The sequence below is a fragment of the Kogia breviceps genome, chromosome 1, assembly GCF_026419965.1.
Source record: "Kogia breviceps isolate mKogBre1 chromosome 1, mKogBre1 haplotype 1, whole genome shotgun sequence".
Classification (NCBI taxonomy): Eukaryota; Metazoa; Chordata; class Mammalia; order Artiodactyla; family Physeteridae; genus Kogia; species Kogia breviceps.
The window spans coordinates 66,422,968-66,439,954 of NC_081310.1; the positions used below are offsets into that span (position 1 = coordinate 66,422,968).

Here is a 16,987-nt window from a genome sequence, read left to right on the forward strand (position 1 = left end):
TGGGTGGACACCAAAGGGATGAGTAGGAATTACCTAGGTGGAACAGGCGTCCAATCCCTAGAATGCTCACAGTACGTATGCTCACTCGACAGTGACTTGCCAGCTACCATGTGACACATTGCGTCCTCTAAAGACAGGTGTCTCTCCCATTGTCTAATTATTCCGTTGGGTCTGACACATGGATTAAGACAGTGTGCATCTAATTGGAGCCCCAGGGGGCAGGTCCTGAGTAAGCTGGGAAAGCTGACTGGAGTCCAACTTTGATTCAGACTAAAGACAGCAGAACTGTAGGCTCCAGCAATACCATTTTTGATCTGCTAGCATTGAATGCTTGCAACCTGTACCACAGAACACATTCCCTCCTTTCTCTCTCTCTGTCTCTCTTTCTCTCTCTGTCTCTCTCTCTTTTTTCCTTTCCTTTTCCCTTTTCCTTTCCTTTTCTGGTGCAAATTAGGGGGAAGGGATATAAAAGCTGTTGGTTTCTGAGTGTGTTTCTAAGATCTCACTCTGATTCTACTTAGTCATGGTAGGCTTCTTGGGGGAAGTGCTCAGAAAGAAAGGTAAGGACTGGCTTGACTGGATTAAGTCAGACCAGTCAGACTAATTAGTTTGACACCTTAGCAAAAATGGGCCCCTTGCTACTCACACCGGTGCACCCTTCCCTGCATTTGACCTGTGTTCCTCTACTAACCTCCCGCCAAGTAGAACCAGGTTTGATCACTTCCCCTTTTTCGGTCAGTGGCTGGACATGTCCCTTAGGTTCGTGATTCGAAGCTCTTTCAGCCAAACTGGTAGCCCCGCGCCCGGTGTCAGGACTCGGGGACCCGCCGGGGCGCGGCTGTGAAGTCCCCTCGGAGCGGCCGCTGGGCTCCGCCTTCCGCTCGCCCGGCCGGAGGTTGAGAGCGGGCTCGGAGCTGGGAGCGGGAGGCAACACCCTCGCTCGCGCACGGCAACCTGCTCCCTTCGGGGAGGGATCCTCCGGCCCGCGCTCCCGCTCGCTCGGCCCCGCCAGCTGCCCAGCCGCGGGGATCAGAGGGGACTGAACCCTCGGCGCTGCTCGTTAGCAGTCCCGGCGAGGGGAGCGGCAGAATTACTCATGCGCTAATTGCCCGTCATTAAGTTAAGGAAACGGAGGGGAGCTCAGACTCCAGAGGCAGGAGGTGTCTGGGGCCGGCTCCGCCGCGCACGCCGAGCTCGTTCAGCCCGGCCAGGGTTAAGTCTTCCGCTCGCTGCTGCCCGGCTGGCGGCCAGCTGCCTTCAGCGAGAGGCCAGAGTCCCTGCCAGGCACCCGGGAGGTTACGCCGCGGGCCGGGCTGGACCGCATCGGACCCCCTCCCCCATCACCGCCTGGAGGAGGAGCAGAGAGTGGGGGGTGCGCGGTAGGCCCCCGCCCCCCAGCCCGGCGTCCGGGTGGGCAGAGAGCGAGAGGGGCTGCAGGACACCGAGATGGCCGATGAGATTGACTGGCTGGACTTGCCCGGCCGGTGGACCTATGGAGTTGACCGCGGGGGGAGAGTCTTCTTCATCAAGTATGTGGGTCTCTGTTTCATCTTCTCTCCCTCTCTCTCTTTTCTTTAAAGTTGTCTGACTTGAAAGGCAGCAGGGCTGGGGGCCGGCAGGAGAGGGTCGGGGTAAGCGATGGCTGGAGCAGCAGGCATGACTAATAAGTTTATCACGATGCCTGTGTGAATGTGTCTCCCGTCTTTTCCCCAGTGGGTCAAAGTCCAGCAGAGGCTCAGCATTCCCTGCACCTGGAAAGGCAGGGCAGGGCAGGTGCAGACCTTCCCCTCTCCCCTGGTCACAGGCAGGATGGGAACCCCGAGGAGGATGACTAGAGCCGGTGCCCAGCCTGCAGTTCCTTCCTTTCAGCTTTGGCCATTGACAGGGACAGGGGTGAGTCCTTTCTTTCTTGTGTCCACTCCCCCACCATTTCCTACGGGAAGACTTGGGCTAAGGGACAACATACCAGGAGACTGCCTCTACTGCCCGCTTCCCTGCATTCCCTCACCCCAGGACTCAGGGTTCCCCGGATGGCAACCCCTCTCCCTCCTGCATCTTTATGGGGCTGTGGTCAAGGGGAAGAAGATGCCCACAGTACATTTGGTGTTCTTTAGAGAGAGGGAGGCTTTGCTGCTCTCAGTAATATATTAGCACTGTTATATTAATTACATAAACCAAAATGGCTCTGGCATAATCTCATTATAACAGAGTGGCTCAGCTGGTGCTATTTTTTGGCCTACTTCTACTATAGGTTTCTTTTGCCACGATAGACATTTCCCGATAATATAGCAAGTCTAGAAGCACAGCATTTGAACTGTTACCCACACAGGATGGATTTTCCCTTTCTCAGGATAGCCACTCACAGAACATTAGAGCTGAAAGGAGGCTTGGATGCAACCCCCTCATGTTTCAGACGGGAAGCGAGGTCTGCAGAGATTGAGAGTACTTTTTTGAGATAAAACCACTTGTTAATCAGAGCTCCGACCCAGCCCAGGCCCTGCTGAATTGAGTGCATTGCTTTCCTCCCTGTACCAAAGTGCCTTTGCAGGAGTGCAGGCAGCCAGTGGTTTCTTGTTGGTGTTACTGTTTCCACATTTGCTGTAGGCCTTTCTTCTGTAGTTATCATTACTGTGGTCAAAATTGATGTTGTAATTATACTGTCTTAGAAATTAAATCCATTATGTCAGATTCTTAAATAACAGAACTTCTCCAGGATTTAAACTGGAGTCCCTTTGGTCAGTGGTTTGAGACTTTAGAATCCATAAGAATCACCCAAGGAGCTTAGTTTAAAAGGCTGATTCCCAAGCCCTGCCTCCATAGATTCTGTCCGAGTTAGAAGATCTGGGGTGGGCCTTGGAATCTGGATTTCCTCAAGCTTCTTGGGCATTCTGACGAAGTGGTTAATTTGGCTTTTCTCATCTTTCTTCTCAATCTCTTGCTTGGCTTCCAGCTTCTTTTTGTCGTTCATTCCACAGACATTTATTGAGTATCCGCTATTTGTCTGCTGCAGTGTTAGGTATTGAGATAAAAAACAATAAGATACAGGTTTTTCCTTGAAGGTGGTAGAGAGAAAACTCAAATAATTACTTATGAAATAATAAGATACATTCCAGAGGTATTTGCATGATGCTATAGGAACATAAGGAAGAAAGAACTAATGCTCTGAGGAGTTGAGGGGGGGCCTCCAGAGGAGGAAACATTTGAGCTGATTCTGGAGGAGAGAGACTAGAGTGAAAGGGGCCTTGAGGCAGAGGCCTGTGGGATGGAGGGCACCGGTGGTTGCCGGAGCCCAGGTTATCTAGAACACTCTGAGAGGTTCAGCAGAGGTGGAGTGGAGGTGGCTGGGGTGCTGCAGAAGGTGAGGCAAAGCAGGTAGGAAGCGGGCAGCTTCGGAGAGGCCTTTTGTGTTAGGCTAAGGCGTTTGAACTTGATCCCGTAGGTGATAGGAAACCAAAGGAGATTTAAACAGAGGAGTGACATAGTTAGACCTGTGTTTTAGAAGGAGCTCTCTGGCAGCTGCATGGACGATGATTTGAGGGCTGAGTAGGGAGGCAAGGGGAAAAACTTGAGGTATGGGAAGCAGTTAGGAGGCAATCACCAAAGTCCAAAAGACTTGAATTAAAGCAGCGACAATAGAGGGGAAAGGCGGGGAGAGGTGGGAGAAATCTTTAGGTGTAGAATTGAGAGTTTCCATTTACTCCCTGAATGTTGGGAAACGGGGGGTGAGAGGGGGAAGAGCTGAAGATAAATCTTAAAATTTTTAACTTGAGTTTGATAGAAATCAGGAGTATGGGAAGAGGAGCAGACTTTAGGGAAAGTACAGGTCCAGCCGGGAAATGTTGATTTTGAGGTCCCCATGGGACATTCAGGAAGTGATGTCCCACAGGTGGCTGAGTGTACAGGATAGAGGTTGAAGAGAGAGGCCTGGGCTGGAGAGTCTTCATGTAGAGCTGGGATCACCCCGGAGTGTGTGAGGGAGAAGACAGGAGGGTCCCCAGGCAGCACCGCATTAAAGGAAAGGATAGAGGAAGAGAGGCCAGGCTGGAGGAGACCCAGGGTGCAGAGGTGGGCAGCACCACGGCCAGGGTAGCGTGCCCCCCAGATGGCAAGGAAGAGAGGTGTTAAGAAGGAAGGGATGGGGGCTTCCCTGGTGGCGCAGTGGTTAAGAATCTGCCTGCCAATACAGGGGACATGGGTTCGAGCCCTGGTCTGGGAAGATCCCACATGCCGCGGAGCGGCTAGGCCCGTGTGTCACAACTACTGAGCCTGCGCGTTTGGAGCCCGTGCTCCGCAACAGGAGAGGCCGCGATAGTGAGAGGCCCGCGCACCGCGATGAAGAGTGGCCCCCGCTCGCCGCAACTGGGGAAGGCCCTTGCGCAGAAACGAAGGCCCAACACAGCCAAAAATAAATAAATAAATAAATTTATAAAAGAAGGAAGGGATGGTCAACCGTGGAAAAGCCAAATGAGCTTAAGACTGGAAAGTGTTTACTGGATTTAGGAACTGGGGGTGTTTAATGACCTCTAGGAAAGTGGTTTCAGGGGAAGGCTGGGAACAGAAACCAGATTGCAGAGGATTGGTGAATGGGAGGCCAGGAAGTGGGGACAGTTAGAAGGAACTAGTTTCTAACAGGGATGTTTGGTCAGTAAGAAGAGGAACATGAGAAGAAAGCTAGAAGGGGAGACGGCATTAAGAGAGAGAGATAGAGGGTTCAGAATGGAACACACGAACAGGAGTGGGGGCTAAAGTGATGGACCCGAGAGGGACAGAGAAGTTGAAGATACAAATCTGCTATGCTCAATAGAAAAAGGGTCTAGAAAAGACAGGAGATGATGGAGACTGTGACCCACGCAAAGGGACTAGCCTTCAGTGGGAGAAGGCCACCTTTTCTCCAATGTAGAGAAAAGTATTAAAGGATGGGTGGAAATATAGATAAGTTTGAGGGGGAGGTTGAGTGTATTGGGTAGAAACCTGCCTAATGGTTTCTATTTCTCTTGAGTTAAGGGGTGAAATTATCCATTGAGAATGGGTGAGAGGGAGGGGAGGAGAGGCACGCTTGGGACTTGAGGATGGTGGGAAAGCCTTAGAACACTTGGCAAATGGCAATTGATTGGGGCCCCTGAAGAAGATTATAGCTGGTGGATTTGCAATGACCCCAGTCCTCCTGGTTCCACAATTTCCCCACCAGCCCAAAGCTAGAGTGGAGAAGGTCTGTGACTGTATTGTTTTTCACCAGGGGCTGACGGCTGGAGGGTGGGGGAAGGTCGGGGGGGAGGAAGTTGAGGGAATGGTGGGTTTTGCCCACCTCTGTGACCTTGTGATTGTCGGTGAAGTCTGAAGGAGCCGATAGTGTGAGAGGAAGAAGGGGTCAGGGCCAGAAATCTCAGGGCAGCTGAAGAGGAGGTGCCCCCTTCCTTGGCTTCCTCTTCCCCTGCCTCCCAGGACCAAAGCCCAGACCACAGGTCATCTCCAATGGTGCACATGGCTCCAGAGCCCCGTGACTTTGTTTATTCTCTCTTCATCAGAGGGGTGGGTCATCTGGGAACTCTTTTCCTGCAGCAGGTGTTCAAACTCAGAGGAAAATTAGTGGAGTCAAGGGAAAAGAAAGCATAAATCCACACAAAGACTTGGACCCCAGTGTTCAAAGCAGCTTTATCTGTAATGGCCCAAACTGAAAACAACCCAAATGTCCATCAGCAGGTGAGGGGATGAGCACATGAGGTATATCCTGCAAGGGAAAGGACTACTAACACATGCTAGCACATGGAAGAAACAAAAGAAGGAAAGAAGTCAGACAAAGAAGCCTAGTTTGTGTGATTCCACGTATATGAAACCCTAAGAACTCCAGAAAATGCAAACGAATCTATAGTAACAGGAAACAGATCAGTTGCTGCCGGGGAGTGGGGGAGGACAGGAGCCGGCAGGGTAGGAGACAGGAATTACAAAGGAGCGCAAAGAAAATCTAGAGGGTTCACATCTTGATTTTGATGATAGTTTCACAGGTGTACAACTATGTCAAAACTTATTAAATTGTACACTTTAAATATGTGCAGTTTATTGTATATCTTACTTTAGTAGAAATTTAGTGGCACCCTTCTTAGTGGAGTTTATTATATTAATTAAGGTATTAATTATTGAATGGAGTCCTGTCCTGGACCCCAAGGCCCCAGCCTAAAGCCTGGGTGATACAGGTAATCTGGGAGTCCTCTCCTCCACATACATCTGGCTCAGGAAATATTGGTGTCCTTGGTTGGTGGGAAAGGTCAATGGACTCATCTGCCATGGCATCTAGAGCCCAGAGGATCTGCAATGCTGGGGAGCCCACCTTGCTGGGAGTGAGATGTTAAAAAGAGCTTGGGTTTTAAGGGGGGGGGCACATCTAGGTCTGAATCCTGGCCTCATCAATTATTGATTGTTTGAATTTGGGCAAATTACTTAACCTCTCTGAACCTCAGATTCATAATCTATAATATTCCTAATGTGAGGGACCATTGTGAATGATGGTATACAGCCCTGCAGACACTCAGGGACTGTCAATTCACCCAGCCTCCTCTTCTCTTATCCATTGAGAAGCTGCCAGTTAAGAACCTTCCATGTACGTCCCACAAGGCTTCACCATTCACTAATGTCACCTCCTCCTTGAAGCCTTCATGGTGTTCCCCTTCCTTAACTCCATCCAGGGAGTACTCCCTTCTCTGATGGTGAAATGCTCTCTCTGCATAGCTATAGTAGGGATTATATAGCTCACATCACATCATATTCCAAATATCTTTTTACACGTCTGTTTCCCCGGTGAGTTAGATGTTCTTTGAGGTCAGGGATCCAGGATTATAAATCTCTGAATCCCCAGAGTCTGCTAGGTAAGTGCTCTGTGAATGTGAGTGAATGAAGGCAGCCTGGGTGCCCCCATGTCAGGTGTCTTGGATCAGACAGTCAGTACTGATGTGAATGTGGAGATGGGTGTCCTCCTCAGAGAAGCCTCTTTTGTATCTAACATGTTCTTTCTGGTCTTCTCTAGTGATGAAGAAAAGTCAACCAGCTGGGTGCACCCCGGTACGGGATCACCCATCCAGAGTGGACACTCCTCCAGCCCAGGTAAAGATCTCATCTACCCCTGCCTTTGCAATCCATGAGGAGGCAATGGCTTGAGGTGGCTGTGGGAACCCCCTACCCTGACTTTGCTTCTGACTTTTCCTTTCTCCAGGGACAGACTCAGCTGAGCATTTGGCCCACCATGTGGGGGATTTTGCAGGAGGGTTGATGCTCACCTTGAGGTCTTTTCAAACTTCCAGCCCCATGACTAGTATCTGGGACTGACCTTTGAGGAGAAAGAGCTTACTCTTCTCCCATCCCCCTGTGCCCAGTCAGAAAATCCCTTCCGTCCTGAGAGCTCCCGAACTGGGCAGAACCCTAGCCCCCAGTGCGGGACCATAGAACTTTATGCCATGATGGAAATGTTCTCTTTCTGTGCTGCCCAGTACAGTTGCTATGAGCCACATGGGGTTACTGAGCAATTGACATGTGATTAGTGTGACCTAGGAACTGAATTTTTTATTTAAATTAAATTAAATTTAAATAACCCCACATGACTAGCAGGAACTGCTTCACATTGAGGGGAACATGAAAGAAAAGGGGACAGGGCCAACACTGATTGCTTACTATGGAGAAGACTCCATTACTAGCCTTCAGGGACCTCCCAGCCTAGTGGGGAAGATAGGACCCCTCTGGGCAAAGATGATTTTATTCTAAATTGAAGAGGTGGAGACACCAAGAGTCAGAAGGCCTGCGGTACTTCAAGTGAACAATCCATCCTCCTCTTCGGGATACCACTATAGGCCAATAAAGGGAGGGGTGGGAGCCACAGCATTGGAAACCCCCTACCCCTCTGGCCTTCCAGCCCTTCACCCAACCACACAGAGTCCCGGTCACTCATGGACATGCTGGGTCAAGGTGTTGACTTGCCCAGAGCCTACTTTCTTTTAGATTCAGGACTAGAATCACTGTGGTTCTAGAGCCAGAAGGGACTTCAGGGATCATGGAGTCTGACTCCTTCATTTTAAAGGTAGGGAAATGGAAGAGCAGAGAGGAAGTGCCTGGATCAAGGCCACTCAGTTAATAAGCAAAGCAGCATTGGGGTTAAATGCATAAGTTCTAGAGACAGAGAGACCTGAGCTGAAATCTTGGCTCAACTTTCTATTAGTGTGGTCTTGAGCAAGTGGTTTAATTCTGGGACTCACCTTCTTAATCTGTAAAATGGGGATAGGATTATGAATCTCAAAATGTTGTAGCACAGATTAGGCAACAGAGTCACTGTCAACAGTGGTGACTGCTATTGTTATTGTCACTATTGTATTTTTGACTTGAAGTGAAGCTTCCTGACCCCAGGGCTGGGGCTGTTTTCTTCTTCTGGGTTGGTGTTGGCTGTTTTCAGTTTGAGTCCATCCAGCTCACCATGACCTTAGGTAAGGCTAGAGGATGCATGCAAGTCTGTGGGCCAATTCTTTCATTTTTGGCTGCAGCTAACTGGTTGTCCAAGGCTGGGAAGGGGTTAAGATGCCCCTGAAGCTTGCTGGGAGGGCAGCTGCCTTAGCGGGCACTCCGCCTGGACAGGAATATAAGCACTCTTGGTGTTGCCCGGGCAGAGAGGGCAGTGTGGAGGGAAGTTGCTGGAAAAGGCAGGGGACATAATCCACGCTGGCCTCTTTCCCAGGCACACCACACTGGCAGGATTATTTATGGTTCTGACCCAGTGGGGATCCCTCTATTTGGGGAGGCTGCCAACCCACGCCCTTCTGAATGGGAACATCCTCGCACAGGGACAGAGGGGAACAAGTAGCATTTATGGGGCAGCACAGAGGAGAGAATGTGAGCTTTGGAGGCAGCAGACCAGACTCACATCCTGGCCCAGACACTTCCTGTGTGACCTTAAGCAAGTTGATTGACCTCTCTGGGTCTCAGTTTCCTCATCCGTAAAAATGTTTGGGCTGATGCCTATTGTATAATGTTGCTGTGCAGATTAGATATGCTAGTAGTGGTGAAATGTGTACCTTAGAGGAAGGAAGCTCTAAGTGACAGCTGGTGTTAACGATTTCTATGGACCAAGTCCTGAGAGGGAGGTGGGCCCGCTGGCTGCCCTGCTGCATCGAAGCAGCAGCAGCAGCAGCAGCAGCAGGTATGGAAATACATACCCTTGATACTTAGGGGTGAGTGAAATGAGTGAACATAAACTGGGCCCACCACTTTGTAGAACCCAAGCCCTGCTTTCCAGCAACTCGTACCCTAAGGCAGCTGATAACATGGCAGGAGAGATTCAGACCAGCAGTGAATAGCCATATTTTATAAAACCTCGTACACAAGGTAAACGTTTGAACTGATCAGAAAAGTGGCAGTGATTTTTGAGAGAATCCTCACCTGTTTTGTAAAGTGTCAGCCACAGGGCTTTTGCACCCCCAAAGGAACGATCTCTACCAGTACCCTGCCTGTCCCCACCTCTGACACTGGATTCTCTCGGGTTTCTCAGAAGACCCCTCCTCCTCTGCCTTGGGTTTGCCAGGGAGGCAGGGCTCTGCCAGGGTGGCTGTTTTGGGAGGGGGGGCAGAGGTGGAGGCTAGCAGAGTGCTCTTTGGAGAAGGAGGGGCTGTGTCTCTCTGGAGCTGTCCAGCAGCGGCTGCGCCCACCTGGAGGAATGCCTAGATGCTTTCGAGCCAAGGTCAGCTTCTTTGGCTATTCAGTCCTCTCTTGTTTTGCAAGTCAGTGATTCTCCATTCTGAGCATTTTCATGGATAAATTTTTTCGGAGGTAGTATTAAGAAAAAAAATTTTTAAGTCTCTTCATTTTTTCTGGGACTGATTTTCTTGTCCTTGGTGTCTTGTCCAGAAGCAGCAGAATCTGGAGGTAATAACACTGGTCTGGGATTTGAAAACTCGAGTCCTGGTCTAATCTTGGGTGCTAATCATCCATAAGGTCTGGGGCAAGTGACCCACTCTTGGCTCCAGCTTCTGTTTCTGTGATATAAGCAGGGGTGATCCTGAGGACCCTTCCAGGACAATCATCTGTGCCTTCACTGCTATATCCCTGGGGGCCAGCACAGGGCCTGGCACAGAGTGGATGCTCAATAAAAGTTTGTTGAATGAATGAGCAAAGCCTGCAAAGCAGTGATCTCTTTGGTCACTTTACTGCTCATTGATGGGGGATGTCCCCCCCCCCCCACTGCCATCTCTCTTATTTGCTGGAAACCCAGACTGATAGAAATAGTGGACGGAAAAGGGTTAAATTGTTGTTTGAACACTACTGGCTTATCTATGAATTTTCCTAGTTCTGGCCCCCATCCTTCCAGAGTGCAGATTGGGCTTGTGGAAGAGAGGGTGATTTTGTGATCTTGCTTCCTCACAGGTTTGCCCAAGGGCTGGGAGATGGATTCCACCCAGGAAGGAGCTGTGTATTTCATCAAGTGAGTAAAATGGAGTTTCTTTCTGGTCTTGCTGTTGGTTCTACCTTTGTCTTTGTACCTGATGCCTCCTTGGGCAGGGCGATAGTTAAAGGGTCTTGCTAGAGGCCTTGCTGGGGTCTGTGAGTGGCCAGGAGATGTCAAAGCTTCCAAGCGAGCACTGCAGATAAAGCCCAGGGTGTGTGTGTGTCTGTGTCTGTGTGTGTGTCTGTGTGTACGTTCGTCCAAGAGGGCCAGTGTCAGTCATGGGAATTTTTCTGAGATGGGGTGGGGAGGGGTGAGTGGAGCTCTGGGCTGGGCTATGTGGGTGGGAGGGACAGAGTAGAGGACAGAGGCTGTTCTAGACGTTTGGGACAAAAGTTTAGAGGAAGGAGATGAAGCACGGTGTGTCATGAGAGGTGGGAAGTGGAGCTGGTTGGAGGGAAGGTGTGAGCTGGGCAGGTCAGGTGGTGGCAATGTGGACAATGTCACTCTTGCCCTCCTGGATGGGGGCATTTGCCATCCTGGGGCTGGCGGGTGTGTGTCTGGGCTCTGTGTTCCCCTTGGGGGTTGGTCAGAGCCCTCTGTTGGCTGGGGTAGCTCATGTTCTCAGCAACTTAAGGTGAACCTGGGAAAGCTGCCTGGATGTAACCGTGGAAGCAGAAGGCAGCTCTTTGGGCTGGGCTGCTCCACATCTACCCAGCTAGACATTTCCCTCTGCCTTGGCCTGGGTCTCTCCACCCTCCAACCGGGCTGGGTCCTGGCTTTGTTCCCACGGGTGAGGCAGGCGTGCCCAGGCCTGCAGGACTGGTGGAGAGCAGCTGCACAAACACCGCGCCGGCGAGGGAGAGCCTCCTTCCTACCCTCCCTCCTCCTCGCCTTCCTTGTCTGTGCCGTGAGAGGTCCATCTCCCACCTCAAGACCAGCTGGCACTTCCATCAGCTCGGCTGTTGACCATATTTTTAAACAAAAACAACAACAAAAATGGAGAAATTATCCATTTTGGAAGTTGTTTTGATAAGACATGGCTCTTATAGCCTGAGCTTTTCCTGAAATTGAGCCAAACTCCTTGCTTCGGTTAAGACTTAACTTCTTTTCTCCTTGAAGATACCACCTTAGTATTCCTTTATGTGTGCCTGGTTCTTGAGATCATTTATGAAGCACTTTCTTATTTATTTATTTATTTATTTATTTATGGCTGTGTTAGGTCTTTGTTGCCGCGTGCGAGCTTTCTCTAGCTGTGGTGAGCGGGGGCTACACTTGGTTGCGGTGCACGGGCTTCTCATTGTGATGGCTTCTCTTGTTGCAGAGCACGGGCTCTAGGTGCATGGGCTTCAGTAATTGAGGTTCAGTAGTTGTGGCTTGCAGGCTCTAGAGTGCAGGCTCAGTAGTTGTGGTGTGTGGGCTTAGTTGCTCCGTGGCATGTGGGATCTTCCTGGACCAGGGCTCAAAACCATGTCCCTTGCATTGGCAGGAGGATTCTTAACCACAGCCCCACCGGGGAAGTCCCTTATGAAGCACTTTCACGTGTATTTTTTTTTTTGGCTGTATGTCATACAGGATATTAATTCCCCTACCAGGGTGGAGCCCATGCCCCCTGCAGTGGAAGCACGGAGTCTTAACCACTGGACTGCCAGGAAGTCCTGAACTTTCACATGTATTACCTCATCTCATCAGTCTTTAAAAACTACTATGGTCTGGCCTCGCTCCCCTTGCTGCCCTCATCTCCCACAACTGGGCAGCTGTGCTGATCTTCATCTTTCTTCTCCATCAGGCCAAACTCACTTTTACCTCAGGACCTTTGCATTTGCTGTTCCCTCTGCCTGGGTGCACTTTCCTCCCATTTTGTACATCTGGCTCCTACTTAACATTGAGCTCAAGTGTCATCTTCTCAGCGGACCTTTCCTGAGGACCCTCTGAAGTTCCCTCCTGCTCCTCCTTAGTTCCCCTTATTTTTCTTCATAGCACCTACCGCTACCTGAAAGGTTTTTGTTTATGTATTCCGTTACTTATTTTATTGTTGGTGTCCCCCACTGCTGTGTCAGCCCTGAGAGCAGATTCTGGCTATTTTGTGTTCCACTCTGTCCTGGAACCTTTCTGGCACAAGACAGGAACCCAATATTTGGTGCAATGAATGAATGAATGAATGAAAAATGTTGGGAGATAAACAATAGAGGCATAATTAATTCCTCTCTACCAGCCCAGAGCATTCTCCTCAGCACCCCCAATTCAGCCTTTCTAGTCCTGAACTCATTGCCTTCCCATCACCAACACCGGTTCCATCTTTGTCAGAAGTGCCACCAAAGCAGAACCTTCAGACCCCTCCCCCCAGGTCCTGTCAATTTTCCTCCTAAATATCTCTCAACCCACCCACTTCTCACCGTCCCAATGGCCACCACCCAAATTCATGCCCGCATGGGCTCTCACCTGGATCATTTTGCAGCTTTCCAACTCATCTTCCTGCCTCCAGGCCATACTGCGCAGTTGCAAGAGTACTTTTTTCTTTCTTTTTCTCTTTCTTTCTTTCTCTTTCTTTTTCTCCCTCTCTCTTTCTTTCTCTCTCTCCTCTCTCCCCACCCCCATCTCTCTCCCTCTCTCTCTCTCTCTCTCTCTTTCTTTCTTTCATTTTGGCTGCACCAGGTCTTAGTTTCGGCATGCATGAGGGATCTAGTTCCCTGACCAGGGATGAAACCCAGGCACCCTGAATCAAGAGTGTGAAGTCTTACCCACTGGACCACCAGGGAAATCCTAAGAGTGCTGTTTTCTGCAATGCAAATTTGGTCATATCATTCTCCTTTAGACTCCTTTCATGCTCCCCATCAGTTATAGGATAAGATCTAAATTCCTTACTCAGGCACTTGAAAGGGCTTTGTAATCTGGCTCCAACCCCGCTTCTCCAGCCTCCCCACACACCCCATTTTGATAGACTAAATCGCTTGTGGTTCCCTTAACACACAACTCCATTCCATGCCCCCAGCCTTTCTTAGTGGAATCCCTCCTCTAACATGGCTTGTGTCCACCTGTGAACACTTGCTCTTCCTTCAGGACACTGCTCATTGTGTCACTTGTTCAGGAGAGCCCACCTGTATTGCAATTCTTTGTTTACACATGTGTCATTTTCCCTAGATCAGTGGTTCACAAACTTGAGTGTGCATCAAAATCATCTGGAGGGCTTGTCAAAACAGATTGCTTGGCGCCAGCCATAGAGTTTCTGATTCAGAGGGTCTGAGACTTTGCATCTCTAACAGGTTCCCAGGCTATGATGCTGCCGCCTCTCTGCGGACCACACTTTGAGACCTACTGGTCTAGAATGAAAACTCATCAAGGGCAGAGGTGACATAAGGTGGCTGTAAGGTCCGGAAACATAGACAATATGATTTCATTTTGTATTGTGATGAAATGTCAGCTATCCTATCATGCATTCGCATCATTCCCAGATTTGGTGGCCGCTCTGCACACCAGGAGCAGCTGTGGCCACTCTCAGAGCTGAGTGCTTTACTACATTTACAACTCATTCAATCCTCGAATGGCTTTATGAGGGAGGTACTGTCATCTCTAACTGTTTGAGAAAGTAAGGAAGAAACCGAAACTGAGTAAATACTTGTTCAATGTCATGAAGCTTATAGAAAGCAAAGCTGGGATTCAGCCTCATGTCTGCTGATTTCATAGGCTGGTCTCTTAGCATAATGCCACAGCTGCATCCAGCATCCTCGGTGCCTGGCTTGGACAAGGGAGGCAACAATAACCCCTGACTGAATGAGTGAGTGAGTGAAGGAATGAATGATTCTGGCCCACTCTCCTTATTTTCACAGTTCCCCGCACCATCAATTCCTTACAAAGGTTTATGACATTCGGTTGGTAGGTGAGTTAGAAACTGAGGACCTCAGACATGGATCCCAAGAGGTAATAATAAAAGTCAGATATATAACTTGGGAAGTTGGTTTTCTCCTTCTTCTCCTCCTTCTCCTTCTCCTTCTTGTGAGGTTGAGTCAAATTTCAATGAGCAAATACTGGTATTTGCCTGGGATCAGACAAGTATGATAATTGTGTGTCAATAAACTCTTTCCTTCATAGTGCTTGGGAGGTGATTCTCATGTTTCCACAGCTGATGTCATTGCTCAAGCCTGCCTGCAGTTTTAAAGGGGTCATTGACCAGGAAGGGTGGTGCAGGGAGAAGAGAAAAAGCAAAGGGTTAAAATGTGGGTAAAACCCGTTGCAAGCCTGTATGCATGTACCACATATGTCCACTAGAGGACACCAAAGCACACATGACCAGCCCCCCTAAGGCCTCTAAAGGGTTGGCTCAGTGGTGACTCCTCAGGCTGATTGGGTGGTCCTTCCAGAGCTGATAGGGCCATCTTGACCATCCTCTGCCACATCTCAACCACTATGGGTCTGGTAGACTTCTTTCTGATGCTTAAAGATCTGGCTATGTAACACCCATCCCTGATTTTCTCTGGCCCCTGACTCCTTCCCTGCTTCCCGCTAAAGCAGCCAGCTATGGAGCTTGCCAATTCTGTCTCCAAGAGTGCGTCTCTCTTCAGTTGGCAAAGACAGCGATAAGCCAGGGACGCTTTCTGCAGAACCACACCCCTGATAACCCTCGTTCCCAATCTGGGCCGCACTGCTCCTCCCCACTGGTACGGTGCCCCCATGGGCCATGCCAGCCTGGCCTGGCACCTCCTCCAGCTCAGGGAGTCCCACCCAGCCACTGTCACTTCCTTGTTCTCGTCTGAATACTTCCTCCAAGAAGGGGCCGGAATGGGTTCTCTGCACCTGTGCCTCCACTCAGTCGGGAGTGGCTCAGCATTTTGCCAGGGTCTGTGGTGGGGTAGGCATGCAGGAGCCCAGGGCTCTGCCCTCAGGACTCGAGGGCTGGGTTACCGTGAGTCATCAATAGAGAACCCAACCCGAAGGGAGGCAGTGTCCCAGGAAGTACGGTGGAGCTTCAAGAGCTGTTCTGTTGTCTCCAAAGGGCAGACAAGACAAAGGAGAGAGGTCCCGGGGCAGTAAATGTGCTAATTAGTGACCTGACTGGCTCTGCTTTCAGAAAGGCAACTAATACCCCAGAACAGTAAAGCATGAGACAGATGAAGGGAAAGGTGGTGCATGGTATGTGGCTCAGGGCAGAGAAGCCCCATTTGCAGATGAGGAAAACTGAGGCTCAACAGTCAGGTAGCTTGATCAAACCCCCTCATCTGGTAGGGGATGGAGCTAGGGCTTAAACTCAGGTAGGTCCTGAAAGATAACTCATCATATGGGGCTCCTTTTTCTGCTCCCCAATTGGTACCTTCTTGCAGGAAGAGAGCCATCTGGACGTGGCCAGTGAGGAAAGGGCAGGGCATATTTGAGGGGTAACGAATCAATCAATTTAGTGGCCACCAAGACTGTGTGGTGAGGGGTGGCGATGCCACTTGAAAGGCAGGGAGGACCCGAGTGTTTAGAGACCGTGAATCCGTGACTGAGAGTTTTGCACTTTCTCTTCCAAGCGCTGGAGGCCACGGATTCCAGAGCAGAGAATGGACAGAGTCACAGAGACACTTTCTTTGGAATATTCTCCCTCACACCCCCTCCTCACACCCTCCCCACCTGAGTCCTTCAGATAAGTCTCGCTTCTCCTCTGCTGGGTTAACAGAAAGAGAATTTGGATTTGGCAAAGGTAAACTATTTTCTCAGCTTCACCTCACCCATCCTTGTGGGACCTCTAAGACTCTCCTGCTGCAGCATCTCCCCTGCCTCTCTCCCCAAAGCGAAGGCTCTGCTCCCACAGCCATCTCCCTCGGCCTCTCCTCTCATGCCCGCACAGCCACCAGACCTCCCAGAAGCATCAACACTTCTGGCTCTGGCCTCTTGGAGGATCCAAGGGACTCGTCTGCAGCCCTTGCCCTCGGTCTGCCAGCGAGAAAACCCTCCCCGTAGGCCCGTCTGTCTGTCTCCTGCCCTTTTCAGCTGTCTGAAGATTCTGTGGGGTGGAGGCTGGGGTCCTTGTCCCCTTTTTCCCACCTTCTCTGTCCCCTCCTGGATGCTGTACTCTCTTGCCCCAGCCTTACTTCACTCCACTGCCTCTTCGAGGCCAGAGATCCCCCAGAGCTCCATATCTTTGTCTGGCTGGGAGCCAGCTCTCCCCCGGCCTGTACTGGGCAGGCTTGCCAAGTCCTGGAGAGCTGAGGCAGGTGGGTTAGGCTTCATCGGTGCTGCCTGCACTGGGCCTGCATCCAGGACTTCACTGCCCCTTCAGCTGGGTTGAACTCAGCATCTCAGCCATCGTGGGGTGTGACCTAGGGATCCCCTTCCCCACTACAGCTGCAGGCAAGTGCATGCTACTCTAACCTGGGATCCCCAGCTCCAGCCTGGCCTGCTCTAGGGTGAGAAGGATGGTCATTCCAATAGCTCCCTCCGGGGTGTGTGGGAGAGGGGTGTAGATCAGGTCCCCTAACACTCCCCTTCCCTTGCTCCTCCTGGACCCTGGGAGGAGCTCTGTGCTCCTGCACCTTCCATAGTAGATTCTTTTTAAAGATAAAGACTTCAGTTGGTGAAAATGAAGCTTACACTCAGATCACA

The 16,987-nt window shown here is 50.4% G+C and overlaps 1 protein-coding gene across 3 annotated transcripts in view; it reads left to right on the forward strand.

Annotated features, from left to right (window-relative positions):
- Window positions 1–1,033: 1,033 nt before the first annotated feature.
- PLEKHA6 (pleckstrin homology domain containing A6) overlaps window positions 1,034–16,987 on the forward strand; it is a 140,331-nt gene continuing 124,377 nt past the window's right edge. For 2 of the 3 annotated variants that reach the window (XM_067033437.1, XM_059044778.2), the window contains exons 1-3: window positions 1,036–1,529; window positions 7,019–7,095; window positions 10,393–10,450. In XM_067033437.1, the coding sequence (XP_066889538.1) occupies window positions 1,447–1,529; window positions 7,019–7,095; window positions 10,393–10,450 (218 nt within the window). In that variant the 5' untranslated portion in view covers window positions 1,036–1,446. Of the gene's footprint in view, window positions 1,530–7,018; window positions 7,096–10,392; window positions 10,451–16,987 lie in introns of all 3 variants that reach the window. The other variant, XM_059044762.2, reaches the window with a different exon arrangement.